The sequence below is a fragment of the Poecilia formosa genome, unplaced genomic scaffold (genome assembly GCF_000485575.1).
Source record: "Poecilia formosa unplaced genomic scaffold, Poecilia_formosa-5.1.2 Scaffold2, whole genome shotgun sequence".
NCBI lineage: Eukaryota > Metazoa > Chordata > Actinopteri > Cyprinodontiformes > Poeciliidae > Poecilia > Poecilia formosa.
This window is the reverse complement of record NW_006799941.1, coordinates 3,032,935-3,049,661: the sequence shown is the minus strand read 5'-3', so window position 1 is coordinate 3,049,661 and position 16,727 is coordinate 3,032,935. Positions and strand designations below refer to the sequence as shown.

Sequence of the window (16,727 nt, the reverse complement as noted above, 5' to 3'; positions counted from 1 at the left end):
TTAGGGTACATTTGTTGAACTTTAATTAATGGATAGTTCCTATAATAAATGTGATTGTCAGATTTTTTTTTTAAACAACAATCACTTTTAAGAAAAAAAAACTGCATCTAACCTGCGCCCTGCTGTGCTACTCTCACAAACTGTTACACCAGCTGAAACACCTGCCTTAAATACCGAATCCCTTCTGTACAACTGCAGCATCTTTCAAAAGTATTTATGCAATCTGTTTGTTTGTTTTTTCATATTCACCTTGTGCAATATACCAGAAGAAGCACGTTGCTATGAATTGGAAAGAATTTTCAAATAAAAATACAACAAAATAAAATTACAATAAAAAAATACAAACAAAAATCTGAAAAGTGTGGCTGATTAGATATGATTTGAACAATCCTGCTGTAGATCAGTCTGTATGTTTAGGGTTGTTGTCCTGCCATTAGGTGAACCTCAGCCCCAGGGTCAAGTCTTTTCCAGCATCTAACTGCTTTTTTTCCCCCCACAAAATTGTCCTGTAAATAGTTAGATTCATCTTTTTATTACATCTGACCAGCTTCTAGGTCCCTGCAGAAAAAAAACAAAACAAAACAAAAAAAAAAACGTTTCCCACTACATGCCTTCGCCACAACTCTCTGTCTGGATAATATACAATTGTTGCAATATTAGTTTTCTTCCTCACAGCATGACACTGCCACCACCGTGCCTTCCCATGCAAGTGATGTATTTAGGGCTATGTGCAAAATTACCTTTTAGCGAAACTCTACGCGTCACCCTGAACACACCATGTCCACAGCATTATTTGTCTCACTGTGGGTTATGATGTAGTTAGTTTGAATTGGGAGATTTGTTTTCTGTCGAACTCTATACATCACCCTGAACAAACCATCCCCACAGTATGATTCTGCCATCACTATGCTTTACCTCTTGGACTGTATATTTATAGTAATGTATTTTTAAAACATTTTCCTTTTGCTTCAGAATTATAAACTTGTTGGTCAAGCACACAGTTCTAATATGATGCATTAAAGTTTGTGGTTAAAAAGTGTCAAATTATGAAATTGTCCAATAGGCATAAGTACCTTTTACAAAGCTGTGAATACTCCTTGCTTTTCTTTGTCCTGACATGCTGAAGCGATTGGGAACTCAGGGCTTCCCTCCTATAATCAAGTGTGAATGAACATGTAAACTTAGCCAGGTATTAACAGAACTTGGCCCTTCTTCAGTGAGGAGCGGTTCACGCTACTGGCTGGCGTGACAGAAGTAAAAGGCGAGCAGCTTTGAGGAGAGAGGAGGACCCAGAACCCAGCAGACAGGATGGAACGCACCATACGCCGCCGAGGCTGCCGGCGGAAAGCGGGAGAAAGGGAGCATTAATCGGCACCACATGTCTGCATATTCTCCAGTCTCCGGCATAAATTTCATTACTGCCCAACGTAAAAAAAAAAAAAAGGACCATCTAGGGGACGTGTGTAACGTGGCCTGAGACAGCTACCGTGTGAAAAGCGGGGCCCCGTTATGTGTGAGAGTCATGGCCCAATCTGTCACGGTGGGGATTTTATTCTTTTTTTTGTTTTGTTTTTAAAGGGAAAAAAGGAGGGAAGCAGCTGCTTGCCTCACCTGTCCAATTCTGTACACGGCTCTCTATCAAACCAAAGGGGTTCCTGCACCTTCACACAGGCTCCTCCGCAGCAAACGCACATGCAACACTCCTATGTAATGTGACAACACCAGAGAGACCGCAGCCTCTCTGTTTATCACACATGTACAATTATATGGTGTTCTATTTGTATAAGCACACTGGTTATGGTGGGAGAGGTATTCATAAGGCCTTCAGCCGGCCGGAGCTCAGCAGGTTTTCCCTCTGGATTTGCAGTGGCTTGAATCAACACAGGAAGCAGTGGCGTTAAACTTGTTTTGGACCAGGAGGTGTGGGATAAACTGTTTTAAGAGACTGCTTGTCAGGAGTTGGAACTTTTACTGGGAAAGTCTTCACAGGGAAAAAGTGTCAGCAGCATGAATATGTGATTGAATTAACTGTTTGCACACATGTTTCCTTGTTTAAGGGGGAAACTAGTTACTACACTGGTGCTTAAGCTTCGGATTATCTGTCTGCGTCCTCTTGCCTCTTTAACATCAACATGAATTCACCCACTCAGAGTCTATCACACATCCACAGAGCTCCCTGAGAGAGCGCGGACCTTAGGGATGCCCTAGCAGGGGGAGGCGAGGCGCGGCGGATGGAGGGGGGGGGACCTCGACAGAGAGGGGCTTGTGGTTGCGCCCATGGGCAAGGCCCTCTCACTCTCTGGCAACCACTTTGTTAGGCACACAACACTAATCCGTCTTGTGTCTTTATTGCCCTCTGTGCTGAGGAGCAGACCGGGGCTGAGGCTTGAGGGAGTGGGTGTGGAGGTGGGGGCTGCTGAAGCACCGCTGCAGGGCTACGTGTGATCAGGGCTCCTGTTTGAAGATAGGCCACACTGTACAGCATTAAGACATCTAATGCAGGCAAGCTGAGAGCAAAACGAACTGATACTCAAGACGCAGGAGGAGAAGAAAGAAAAATGGAGAGTCCTCAAATAAATGCCACCCTCTCTTCCTCCTTCTGTTTTACTGCGGGTTTGGTGAGAGAGGGGGGTGGGGGGCAGATCTCTGCAACCTGAAATGACTATGAGGCAATTCTGGTCCATGTTGTTACACATAGTCAATGAGCTAAACAACACATTAATTTATAAAACAGCCGCTGTGGCTGAAAACAATTTGTCACGGCTTGGATTTGGAGGCATCTCATTTTGGATATTCTGAAGCATTTAACAAATATTGTTCAATGAATGCTGAGACATTCTGCAGTTTTGTTTTGTTTTTGTTTTTTTTGTTTTTTCTCTTGCATGTCTGACCCATACATCTGAAAACTCTTTACATTTCAAAACTTCTGTATGTGTTTTTCTGTCTTCTCTCAACTGGCGCCATCTTGTGTCTGCGCGAAGGGAGGCACAGGTGCGTAAAAATTCAATGTCACCTTTTCCCTCCCAGCTGTCACCTGAGCTCTTGGCAGCATAAGGTAATAGCGTCGAGATGCAATCAAGATTATACGGTTGTCACTCATTCGGTGCACTCGGTGGCTTACAGTGTGTGAAGCAGAGGCGAGATAAAAGCCTGCGCACAGATGGGAAGATAAACTGCTCCTAAATATGCATCAGTTTCCTTAGAGCAGAAATGTTAACTTGAAAACTGCCATTAGATCAGTGAGAGGAGGAAACTGGTTAGAAAAGGGCTGCACAAAAACGAGCTGAAGTAAAATGACGCAAAAGGGTAAATAAAGAAAAAAAATCTGTTTTTTTCCTTGCTTGTAAAAGTAAATTTTCTGTAGAAATGCTCCAAGTTTTTCTGACACTCTTCCTCAGTCATGATCTGAAGTAGCGCTTGCTGCTGCTGCTGCTGTATATCTCAAATGAACAGAGCCTCTGCTTGTAAGCTACATCCACATTAGCTGTTTATTTCCATGTTTACACCGTTTCATATTACATCCAATGGTAACAGGATTACTTTGCGACAATCAGTAATTTGTGGAATTCCCTCATTTCAGTTTGAGGATTTTCTCTTTGCTCAGAAAAAAAAATGTTTTTGTATTCTTGTCTCCCTCCCCCGAGGTTTGACTCCAGAAACCCTTCAGGTTTTCACTCAGGCCTCTGTGAGGGTCCCGATAAAACAGAGCAGAGAACAAGGCCTGACTGTGAAGGCAAGTGGGAACATAGCAGAAATAATAATGTGCAAAGGAGTTTGGTGATGAGGATGGTTTTACTCCACAGGCTCAACTGAGCTTTGTTAAAATAAAACATGCAATACACACCACTTTGACAAAGAAAAGCCCAATTATGTATCTATCTTTTATTGCAGTTGCATAACTTCATATTGAAAATTTTCGAAAAAATCCCAAAATCATCAAAGTAGATTAGTTCAGTGGAGAAAAAAAAAACAATATAATAATAATAATAATAATAATAATCATTATTGACAAAATCTTCACAATTATTAAAAACCCTAACAAATCTTTCAGTTGATCTAATGGAACATTTTAAAGCCTTTCTACTATCTGCATTTAAAAGTTTGTCAGGATTTCTAATCATTTCTAATAAGTAATCTTTTTGTTTTCCTGAGGTCTAACGACCTCTGTCTAAGAGAGACAGAAGCTTGTCTCTCTTAGACTATCTTCAAAATAGGAAAGACAAGAAAACATGGCATTTAAGACAGCTGTTTTTCCTCCACAAACAGTCAGGGGACCTGAAAACAAAATTTCCAAAACTCACTTAAAAAAATTCCTTCAAAAAAGTGGTAACTATGCTACATTTTCAATATAAAATATTGCAAGTATTGTAAAATATAATACAAAACTCTTTGTAAGCATTATTCCCAGGGTTGCTAACTATAGTAGAGGGTACTGCACACTCCCTGATAAATTAACTTTATTAGAAAAAGATTTGCATCTTTTCCTTTTTGTATGTTTTGATCATTTTGACAATCAACACTTTAGACGTTTGTATTAGTTACTGAGAACAAGATCAAGGAAGTGGATAACTAATTCCGCATTTATCTTTTTTTAAAATAATTTTTCAAGCCTAGTTTTTAGTCACTTACAGACTTTAATAAGATAAAACTGTGCAAAAATAAAATAATGGCGTAATGGTTCCTTTCCTACTTGGTGACATATTCTGAGTCTAACGTGCTTGTGTGGAATTTTGTTGGAGTGCCTTTGTGGGTCTGCTTCGGTTCATCCCCAGCCACATGCGCTGGTAATCTTCACTGCTTCTTGAATTCACTGAGAGTTGCAGTAAACAACCTGCTGGCACTAACCCCCACGCTTTTGTCTAATCCACACTTTGTTGTTTCAAATATGATGATGAATCACAGCAGCAGAAAACAGACACACATACACACTTTAAGAGATGTGTGCCTGCAGACTAGAGCTTGAGACCCTAAGACTTACACTGCGATATGAGCTTCAAAATCTCTGATGCACAAGTTCTCAAACAGATTTTTATGATCGTCTTTGAGAGTCACTTAATTGATTAATTTACTGATCGATAATCTATAATAAACCTGCAAACGGAGGACACGTTTAGGTTTGCTTTAGGAACGTTTTCTTCAAGACATCTGTTCGCTTTAATGAAAGTTTCTTTAAAATACATTCAATTGTGCTCAAGCTTTCCACGGAAGCCTTGGCTAATACCTCCATCTGCTGGAGGAAAGAGTGAATTACATGAGACCGCAAAAATGTAATTGTAGTCACAGACGCCTCTTATTTATACTGGTAAATTGTGCATTAATTAAATGCCGATATGCATCATGGTCAAGAACCAAAAGTAGTTCAATTTCCAATTTCTCATATATTTAGTGTATCAAATTACATTTGATTTTGTTTGGGGTTTTTTTTTTAGTGTGCGAAAGATTTCAATGTTGAGAATAAGTTAAACAGTGACAGTTAAACAAGTTAAACAGAAGACAGTGAAGATGACAAGTTGTAAAAATGTCACAATTACGTTTCTATGTTTATTTATTTTAGATACCAAAACGACTTCTTGGATTAATTTCCCCAAATCCAGATTGTCTTGATAAGGATAGGGTTTGTACAGCTAGCTTGAACACTTTTACATTTGTCATGTTAAAATCTTAACTTTATTTATTCTCAGACGATTTAATGTGTTAGAACAATGTGACACATGTATAACTGTGAAGTACACAGCACATAAATACAGTTTTTAAACCTATTAACAATACAAAATTTTATAATTCTAATGCTAATTCCCTTCAGTCGATGTTTTGAAGAACCAGTTTTACAAAAAACAATTATAAATGCAAGTCGTTTGCACTATGTCTCAGAAACCAAGCTCATTCAGATTGAATGGAGGACGTCTGCAAAAATGTTAAAACTTTGCCCCAGATTCTCGACTGTATTTAAGTTTGGACTTTGACTGCAGCTTCTTTCAGGTTTTCTTTTAGGATTACTCCATCTTCCCAACAAATCTGACCACCACTAGGGGGAAGAAAGGGATGCTCATAGTGATGCTGGCATCACCATGTTTGGTTAAGACATGGTTGCTTTGTTTCCGCCACATACAAGTGTTTTACATATACTTACTTCATAATAATGCAAAACTTTTGGTCTGCTACAAAAAGTCTCTGTAAAATACAATAAAGTTGAAACATTACAAAAAAGGTCAAAAAATTAAAGGGGCGTCAATACGTTTTGAGGCAAAGTATAGTTGAAACTTACAACTAAAACAAATCTGTTAATTCTCTTAGACAAAATTGTGCATTGCCTAATTGTAATTTAATTTTTGAATTATAATATTTAAGGTCAGGTTGTGGATATTGTTCCCAAAACCAGGTAAAAATATATATATGGCGTTTGGAACAACTACATTTAAAATGTCAGTTGGATGAAGTCATTATTCAAAGCAAAATACTCCAGATTTCTGTTTACTTGGAACTTTAAACGTCCTGTAGTTATCTGAGAGATAAACATAATGAGAATTTCTTATATTTATTTTGGAGTTTCAACATTTTTATTTGTAATCTAAGTTCCAAACAGATTGAACATGTAAGCCTTCCAGGTTTAAGAAATGGAAGAACAACAGTGTCCAGACAGGGGGATAAAAAGACGGGGTCTGGCAACCTTCCTCCTGTCATATTCTCACCGTGAAGCACACCCGACGCTGCTTGAAGTTTGAAGCGTTTTTGCTTCTGCAGAAGCGAAACATTAAGCTGACCATGGCAGGAAAGAGAGCGTTAGTGATCCTGTCTAAAGGTGCAGAAGAGATGGAAACTGTGATTCCTGTGGACATCATGCGCAGAGCCGGGGTTCGTTCTGCACAGTTTATGCTATGTGTTAGCATGTTAGCCTGCTAGCATGAAATAACAGGCAACCTTACTGTGTCGCTAAGTTGAATTTTCTGCTGTAAATAACCATTTTAATATCTGTTAATCACAGTCATAATGAATAAAAGTCACAGAAAACTAAATACCCAAGCAATTAAGTTATGAGTGCTGAAATCCGCAATTTCATCACTCGCGTGTTTTTGTTTAGTCAGCTAAGTTGGCTAACTGTGGACGGTCCCCATAACCTTTGCAGGGAGTTCAAACGGGGACAAACTGAAATATCAGCGTCCAAACTCAATTAACCTCTAAACTTTATTAACCTTTCAAAATAAAGGTTTGTTTAAACCAGTGAAGTCAGGATGACGTATTGTGATAATTTGCACCAGTGACGGGTGGGTACGTACCTCAAAAATACCCAATTACACACACACACCCACACACGCGCCGCACACACAAATACTAATGTAACAGTAGCACTATTTTAACATATTCAACAAGACATATGCAGAATTAAAATTGTGTTTCCCTCATACTACTGGTGCAAAAGACCGATTTTATTCAGATTATATTGCTATTATAATAGCAATATAAACCTATAATATTTGATATAATATTTGATATAATATTATGTCTTCATTGGAAGCCAGCATTTTTTTTTCTATGGAAAACTTTTAAAACTAATACAGTAGGTAGTGTGTATACATACATTGATGTTAGAACAGTTTAAAGCACTTGCAGTGACAACATTTAGTGTTTACTCGATTTTCTCAATCTCCAAATGGCGCAATAGATGGAAAATAGCATAACAACAAAGCTTGAGTACAAACAAGATATCTCACTTCTATACAAATTGTATATCTGTGTCTGGTGCTTTTTTGCTTAAAATATTTTCATTTACTCACATTACTTACAGTAAAAGTAAAAGGTATGGTGTAATAAAAGTTCTTAAAGTACTTCTAAAGTTTTTTTTTTCAAAGGTTATTTGATTAAATGTAACTAGTTACTGCCCTCGTCTGATGATAATGTGTTCACATCTGTAGATTGCAGTGACGGTTGCGGGTCTGACAGGAAAAGAGCCAGTCGTGTGCAGCAGAAGTGTTGTAATCTGTCCCGATGCCAGTCTGGAGGAAGCCAGCAAAGAGGTGAGTCTTTTGGTTCTCCAGTAAGCAGTCACAGAGAGTGCCTTACTGAAGATTTCGCAGCTCTTTAACTATTTTACATGTTGTCACATTACAAATGCAACCTTCAATCCACATTAGTAAAGTGGAAGGAGAACAATTTCAGCCTGCATTTATATTGAGCTCACTTCATTCTGACACAACTAAATAAAATTCAGCGCAGAAATTTCCCTTCCAAAGTCCCCTGCTTGTAGTCCAGCTGTGTGTAATTTAATTTGAGTAAAAATTCACCTGTTCTGTGAAGGACAACATCAGTGAAGAAACAGCATCACAAAGTCCAAGAAACACAGCAAAGAGGACATGGATGAATTTGTGGAGCACTTAAGTTTATGCTTCAAACTTCTAACAGAGCACACTGTTCAATCCATAACACGAAGATAAAGAATAACTGCAAATCTGACATGATACTGATTTCTAACTAAACTGACAGGCTGGGCTTAATTAAAAGGTTATTCTCTGATAACTTTGGAGGAGCTGCAGAGATCTAGAGCTCAGATGAGACAACTGTTTGTCATTCAGCCCACAACTCTGGCCTTTATTTGATAGTAGTAGGAAGAAAGCCATCGTTAGGAGGCCATGAGTAGTCTTGATTGCCGTCTGACAAAAGGTCCACACTTTGGCCCACATACACATGTGGTGTGTGTTGAAAGTCAACATTTCACTTAGCCCTAAACACAGCCCATAGTGAAACTGGGTGATGACACCATCATGCTGTGGGCTGCATTTTTTTTTAGCCGTGACAGAAATGCTGGTCAGAGTTCATGAGAAGATGGATGGAGTTGAAATAAAATGAGTTAGACTTGAGACTGCAACAGAGGGTCACTTTTCATGAGGTTGACAACACTAAATGTATAATCAAAGTTACGCTGAAAGAGTTTAAATCAAGACGTATTAAAATGCCCGAGCCCTGTTCCAGATGAGGATTGGTGGCAAGACTTGACAACTTCATCCAATCCGGTTAAAATTTCCCTTAAACAAACTGAACAGCTTTTGAAATCTATCAGCTACAATGGATTGTATTTTAGACTATTTAGACTAAGGAGGGAGAATATAAATACACTGCACACTTTTCATATTGTAAAATTGTTTTATAGCCATTTATTTTTCTTCCTCTTCACAATTATATGCCATGTTGTGTTGATCTATCACAGAAAATCTGAGTTAGTCACCTTGAACCTTTTCACATTTTGTCACCTCAGCCACAGACAACAATGTAGTTTTAATGTGACAAAATATGAAAAAGCTCAAGGGGTATGAATATGTTTGTAAGCCACTGTAATACAAGAAACCCTCTCACGGTATTTTATTTAGGTCTTCCATTTCCATTTACAGGCCTGGAATCTGCAGGATTTTTTCCATTCATTTGTTTTGTGATGTACTATGAATAAACTTCTATAGCAATATGCCTATGTGTGATTAATGTCCTGACTTTCAGTGAGAGGTGTTAACTGGTATGCTGGGTGATGGCTGCTGATCTTGCTGTGAAACTTTATCTGGTTTGGTTTTTCAGGGCCCTTATGATGTGGTGCTTCTGCCAGGAGGAATGCCAGGAGCCAAGAATCTGGCAGAGGTGAGAAAATTACACGCGACGCTTTGTTCATTTGTTCGTTCCTCCACCTCCACGATGAGTGCAGTGGGAATTTAAATTAAGCAGAGAGAAACTCTTCGGGCACCTATGGTAAAAGTTCAAATGAGTTTATTTGTTAAAGTAAAAATGGAAATTGGGAACAATAACAAGACTAAAATGACAAATATCTTAATACGCTTACTCCATAAACTGCTTTTTTAGATTTAATTTTCTGCTATTGACTCAAATTTAATCTGTTTCTGAGGGGGAGGAGATTGATTTTGCTATAATAATTCACTGGAGACATGATTTAATTGTTAGAGATGAGCAGCAAAGCAAACACACCCAACTCTCAAGAGCTTCAGATGTGACAAAGGACGATCTCAGCTGGCTGCTTTGTGCTTATTTGTACCCAGATACACTTTTCTCCTCTCTTAAGAACTGTTGCAACCTGATTTCCATGAACGCTTTGTAGCTTCTCACAACTAAACATGTGGATCACTCATCCACATGTTTAGTCTCTACATTATCCTGTACAAGCTGCAACCTAGTAAAGTCTTATGAACAAGTCGGAGCATCTGGCTGTTCCAATCCTACTCTGCATCCAGTGGTTCAGTTTTTATGCTCCTTTAATGTAGAACAAAGTCCAAGTCAACTGCAAAAATGCTGAAACACAGTAAAAAATGTAAGTCTGTTGAAATGATAAAATTTCATATTTACAGTAAATGTATTTATGGAAATGTTAGACTATATATAAATCTGTGATTGTGCATGCTGTATTTTCAGAGAAATGCTGTTGCATGTGTTTAACATACTGCCACTGTGTGTTAATATAATATAGTCAGCATATACACAGTACCATCACATGGTCTGCAAATGACTCACTGTGCATCTGTTTTCTTCTTTTTTTTTCTACAGTCTCCTGCTGTGAAGGAGGTGTTAAAGGACCAAGATGGCAGAAAAGGCCTGATTGCAGCCATCTGTGCAGGTACAGCATATGAAAACAAACAAATCTTAATTATACTGGGCTAACCTCTTTAATTTTAAAAATGATTTAAGTCAAAACATTATAAAAGGGAGGTGCAAGCTTATAAAATCTAACAAATGTAAAACAAAGACGACTCAAAATATAAAATGTGCTGCACTTAAGATTGTATTTTGTACTTTTTCTATACTACCGACATAATTTACTGGGTTTTGTTTTGTGAAATTGCAACACTGCAAGTCTATCCGTTTCTGTGACTTGTCCTTGACAATGTCTTGTTTTTGAACATATGACACTAAGATGAAATAGTAGGAGACAGAACAGAAAGTCTCCTGTACTTAAGATGGCTTCTGCCTGAAAGCATGGAGTAACATCTGTAAAAGACATTGAGGCGATATGATGGGAGAGGCTTGCAATGCCACAGAAGTTAACAGAGACATCCTATCTTCGTGGATTCAACCGAAAGCAGCATAGCTGATGAGACAGCTGTTTCCCCTACAGACAGACAGGAACCAAAGATAAACCTGGGACTTATTGTTCTGGATCTGAAATTAGGGGCTTTTTCATAAACTATCTCTGTCCCCTAATGTCACACTTCATTAGCTTGTGGTCACTGGCGAACCTCCCCTGCCCTTCGTGGCACACAAGTGAAAGGTTGCGCATATGCTGGTGTCCCTGAACAGACCCACAAGCACTTAGATTTTATCTGACAGCCTTCCAGGGCAGAGACAGGATGCAGGAAAGATGTCTCAAACAGGGACAGTGAACCAGTGCGGGAAAGTGGATTGAAGGGTGTCCTAAATATGACTGGAATCCTCTCAGGAATACACGCCTTAATGAAACAGGGAGAGGGTGCATCATGAGATGAACTTCAGGTTTTTTTCCTTGACTCAAGGAGCGGAAAAAGAGCTTCAATTGAAATGACTCACTGTGCGTATCTCCCATTCATCAGTAAGTAAATGAATGTTTCTCTGCATCTGCTATGCCGTTAGTTTCTGTACCCAGACTGGCGTCCTCCGGGTGGGGACTCGTAACAGGAGTAGCTTGGCTTCAACTGGCAGTCTGCTGCTCTGCCAGTGGGGAAAGTGTAATCTTGAGACAGCACGGGAAGGCAGCCAAAGCACCGTGATCAATAACTTTCTATTTATTAACAGTTTTTGGATGAGCTCACAGCAGCGCTAGGGCATTACCAAAGTTAATGCAGCAGAAGTCGGCGTCCTCGGCCTCTCCTTTTTATTTCGCTCCCTTTCCAGAGTGCTGCAGAGTCTTTGGAGAGGAGCTGAAACTGTATACTGTGCGAGTGTATTCTTAGAAACAATGCAAAGGTTGAGGACACCTTCAGGACACGCCGTAATCAGATATTGAGTCATTCATTTATTATTAACCAGAATATATAAAAAGATTTTCTAAAACTGATAAAGTTGGTTATTTCTATATTCTTTTTTGTGTACGAGTCTAAAAGCTTTTAAACACACATGAACAAGCTTGGCTCTTCTTCAGGTCCGACCGCTCTTCTGGCTCATGGCATCGGTTACGGCAGCACAGTCACCACACATCCAGGCATGAAGGAGAAGATGATGGTTGGAGGTAAAAACATTGTTGACCTTGATTAGTTTGCGGTACCCCTCAAAAGTTTTGATTCCCCTTTAAAAATGTTCACATTGTTCATTTTACAACAAAATATTTTAGTGTATTATATATGTATTTTATGTGATCAAAATATTCCATCATTATAAAGTAGACTGTTTTTTTTTACAAATAATATTTCAAAACTGTGCTTTTGTATCTGCCGCCCCTGAAGGGATGCTCTCTCATTAACAGCTCCATGTCGTTTTTTGTATGGCTCTACTAGCTTTTCACATCTAGTTTGATTATTACCATTTTTTTGTTTTTGTTTTGAGCATTCATTTTGGTAAAAATAGCTCAAGGTCTGTCAGATTGCATGCATGGCAGCTTTGGACATCAATTTTCAAGTTTTGCAGTTGATTCTCGATTAAATTTTTGTCTGGACTTTTCTAAATATGTATGCATGAGCTTTGATGTAAACCACTACCAGATTCTGTTTGGTGTAGAAAACCATGTTTCATTGTTCTTCCACTGAAGTCATGAACCTCTTTATGTCACAACACAAAATCTCAAAAAAATTATATTGAGGTTTGTGGTTGAAGGCATCAAAAGGTTGACTGCAGCTGGAATTGTACGTATCTGTAAAGGACAGCAGATGGTGCTGTACCAGCTCTTTGATTGCTTGTAAAGAATCATGTCACTGCAGTTGTGAACAGAGCAGAGAAACAGCACTGAGTTGAGGGAAGATGCAGTCATTTGACGGAACATACTAGAACTAAGTGCGGTGAAACAATGGCAGGTTTTATGTTTGTGAATCTGAGCTGTGGCTCCAAGCTCACACCGTGCCATCCTAATGGTATTGTTCTGTCTTTTTTAGATCACTATAAATATTCAGAAGCTCGAGTGCAGAAAGATGGGCATTACATCACCAGTCGTGGGCCAGGAACCAGTTTTGAGTTTGCCCTGACAATCGTAGAGGAACTTATGGGGGCTGAGGTTGCAGCTCAAGTCAAGGCTCCTCTCGTGATGAAAGACTGACTCTAATGTTCCCTCACCACTCTGGAGAAACTGTGACACCTAAACATCTGGCTATCTCTATTGCACAGCATTATTTCTGCAAATAAAAGGGAAATTATCACTGCATAATTACCACAAATGGCTTCCACATAAATTTCCTCTGTTTGGTTCGTTGCCTAAATAGCTTCCTCTTTGTCTTGACAGCTTCCATTGTGCAGTCATTAAAAGTGTAGGTGTGAAGGCTCAGTTTGTCTTGCCTTGTGGTGTGTTGCTGGTGGAGGTCACTTTGACTTGTTTTTACTTGCTTGTTTTTAACGCCTAAATATAGGCTGTATAATGTAACGCATGAAGGAACGCTATTCGGGACGCGGGAAGAGGAATCCAAAAAGACTGGCAGCTGTCCTTAGCCAATGAAGAGCTTTGTCTCGTCTGCAGTTGTGTTTTAACGGGCCAATAGGACTCCGCTCAGAGCGAGAGGGCGGGGCTTAGACGCAGCGCATGGTGGCTGTGTAAGAGCAACAAAATTCAGAGGGTCTTCACCCCAGCCGAGAAGGAAGAGCAGGATTCTGTCAAAGGTAGGCAGAACGGTGTTTTTCCTCTATGACTCGCATGTGTTATTCGGGTTATTTCGACTCCTATAAACGCCACATATGAGTTCAGTCATGTTCAAATCCGAGATTTATTGTGAACGCAGCGTTTGTGACGGTAAGTTACAGCGAATGGTGTCGAAATGTAGACGAGATCAGGACGTTCCTCCTCGCCCCACAGCGACCCGGACAGGGTTTAACATCATTACCGTACTCGGGTTGCTGTATTAGCCACTGATTAGCTCGCTCACTGTTCTGAGTGGACCGCATCGAGTTCGCTGCAGTCCAGGCCAAATTTGATTGGCTTCATAGCCCGGGGAGAGTAACGGTCGAGCGACGTCTGTTTCCAGTACACGCGCTCACAGTTAAGAGATGCGTTACCCGCTGAACGCACGAAGCGGCGGGACGTCATATCTTCAACACACTGAGACGGCGCTCTGCAGATGTGAGGCGACGTGGAGCCGTCAGTTCCAGAAGCTCTCCATCCTCAGCAGATGCTGTAGCTGCAGAGTGAGGCTGGGCTCTATGATCGCTGTCGCTAATGCGGTGCGGCAGAGGCCAGGTTAGAAGTGCTGTGCTATGCAGGCTGAGACGTCTCTGTGTGACACAGGAAGCTTAGTCATATTTCTTGAGATGGAAAAAAAAAAAACTATTCTAACAGGAAAGAGTATAATTCTAAAACTAACAGAAGCATTTTCCAACATAACCTGATGTAAAGAGATGTCAGTGATGGAGGTTGTCAAGCTGATGCCTTGACATTTACTTTTGCACCCTCAACAAGAATAATCAAAGGTGTTATTTTCACTTCTGTCTCTTTACATAGGCAGTGAATAAACTGCAAGTTCTCTTCTGGTACACCGCGTGCTGCACTTGCAGGGGAAAGATCTCTAATACCGAGCTCAGACACAGAGCCGACTCAAGGTGTAAGCAAACCTAGCTGCTGCTTTGGGCCCTCTGTGCAGCACAAGTGTAACTCATAAATGGATTCAAAACACACAAATGAACATGTTAAAATGTTTCTTTTTGGTTATTTTTGATTAATATGGCTGACTACTAAAGAAACCCCAAATTTTAGCTTTCCAGAAAACTGAAAAAAGTGATCTGTGTCTTCCTCAACACACATCTCTCAGGTACGACTTAATTAGCAGAGCTTGGCTGCATGATAAGGAGGAAATTTAGCTTCTTGATTAAGGTGTGTATGACCAGAGATGTGTCTAAATTTTCAAGACAGCAGCTTTGTGGACTGGAGTTTGAGACCCCTACTGTGCATTTTTAATGGTGTTTAGGTCATGTCAGTTTGCAGACTAATCAACCACTGTGGTACAATGCTTGGCATTTATACATGTCATAGTAGAGAAAAATAGGATTTTTCAAGTCCTATTGAAAAATGACATAAACAGTGGACCAAGATCAGTGCATGACATGGCTCATCATGTATTCATAATTTAGATTAATATAATATACAAGATTTACAAACTTGTGGATTGTAAGTCCTCAAGTTCCTCACTTTTTCTCATTTGGGATTCTCATTTGCTTGACGTAATCTTTAGCTTACTGACTTTAACAAATCATTATTGCATTCCAAACAGTACTTTGTGCATATTGATAGTAAAGTCAATATGACCAACTCACCAAATATATTATTGGCAAGGAGATTGAATGCAGTTTACATGGGATAATAAAACCAACCAAACACTGAACTCAGGCTGTCCTTAGTGATTGCGATATTTCACAAAGTGATTTTGTGATATCACAACATGATGTATGTCATGATTACAACATTGATCATGTTGTGATAAAGGGGTTAGATTCTACCCCCTTTAAAATGAGTTGCTACACACTATGAAATGTCTTATCACATTCTGTAACATCAGAATGAGCATAAAGAATGAGCATTAAAGACGATTAAAAAACAAACTTTGTATTTCAAAGAGCTGACAAAGTATTAACTATAATCACTTGGCAGTAAATACGCTTGATTGTCATGTCAACAGTAGAGATGCACTGATGAGATTTTTTCTGTCCGATGCTGATTTCTTTTGGAAAAATTGGCTTTGAACAATTCAGATCTTTTTTTCTCTCTGACAAAAAGCACAGTAGAAAAAAAAATACTGCAATAGAGTTGGTAGTTTTGACTTAAACTGAAAATTAAGAAATAACAATGATCCCCGTTATGCTTCAAAACATGTCCTTAACATTTGCCAGATTTTTATTAAGTTGCATAAAAGTGTGTCAGATATGATTCTGGTTTAAATGTTTCTAAACTGTATAAGACAACTGTTGTTTGTGTTTTTGCATTTATTGAAGAGGAAAAAAAGGTTCAGTATATGACTTCGCTAATCAGAGGCCTTTCAAGGAAATGTTTTCATCTCGGTCATAATATAACATTACTAATAATTTTTTAAGAATTTCTGTTTCTCTGTGCTGGAGTCACATGCATGCAGAAACCACTAAATGGTCAATATATGCTAGAGCAGAATACATTTAACTGGTTTGTCCAACCTTTTCACCTTATTTAACAGAGGTTTGTGTAATAAGTAATTTGAAACATCTGTAGATCAAGCAAATGCACTTTATGTGATTACCCCAGTTTAATTGTTGGCATAAAACTTTATAGAGATGATTAAGGCACATTTAAAAACAAACGAGTCTCGGACAATTCAAAAGAGAAATTTTTGGTGCTTTGTGATGGATTGAAGTGGAAGTGAGGCCCCAGATCGAATTGTTCTTCAAGCCCTGAGCAGACCTGGGCTGGCTCTGTTCAGATAGGAAGCGCTTCTCTCGAGGCATGCTAAACTGACCTGCAGAAAGCAGGGGTCATTCAAATTAGAAAGCAAGTCAGTTGGTTCTTTTACCGGCTTTTACTACCAGAACAGCAGTAAGTCTAAAAAAAGACTGGTTGCTTTACCAATTTCAGTGCATCAAGAGAGGTTGCTCTTGTTAAAATCACATGATGT

At 39.2% G+C, this 16,727-nt stretch overlaps 1 protein-coding gene across 1 annotated transcript; it reads left to right on the top strand.

Moving 5' to 3' along the window:
* Nucleotides 1-6,643: 6,643 nt before the first annotated feature.
* Nucleotides 6,644-13,429, top strand: LOC103136417 (protein deglycase DJ-1zDJ-1). Its single transcript, XM_007549660.2, has 6 exons — nt 6,644-6,852; nt 7,911-8,012; nt 9,559-9,618; nt 10,534-10,603; nt 12,101-12,187; nt 13,044-13,429. Exons 1-6 carry the CDS (start codon nt 6,763-6,765, stop codon nt 13,202-13,204), a joined length of 570 nt encoding a protein of 189 aa, XP_007549722.1. The 5' UTR covers nt 6,644-6,762; the 3' UTR covers nt 13,205-13,429.
* Nucleotides 13,430-16,727: the final 3,298 nt, after the last annotated feature.

Excerpts from the sequence above, each read along its gene's own strand:
- LOC103136417 (XM_007549660.2), top strand. The coding sequence starts at position 6,763 with ATGGCAGGAAAGAGAGCGTTAGTGATCCTGTCTAAAGGTGCAGAAGAG. Across the intron at positions 10,604-12,100 it reads GATTGCAGCCATCTGTGCAG|GTCCGACCGCTCTTCTGGCT; the intron begins GTACAGCATATG and ends GCTCTTCTTCAG. Across the intron at positions 12,188-13,043 it reads GGAGAAGATGATGGTTGGAG|ATCACTATAAATATTCAGAA; the intron begins GTAAAAACATTG and ends TGTCTTTTTTAG.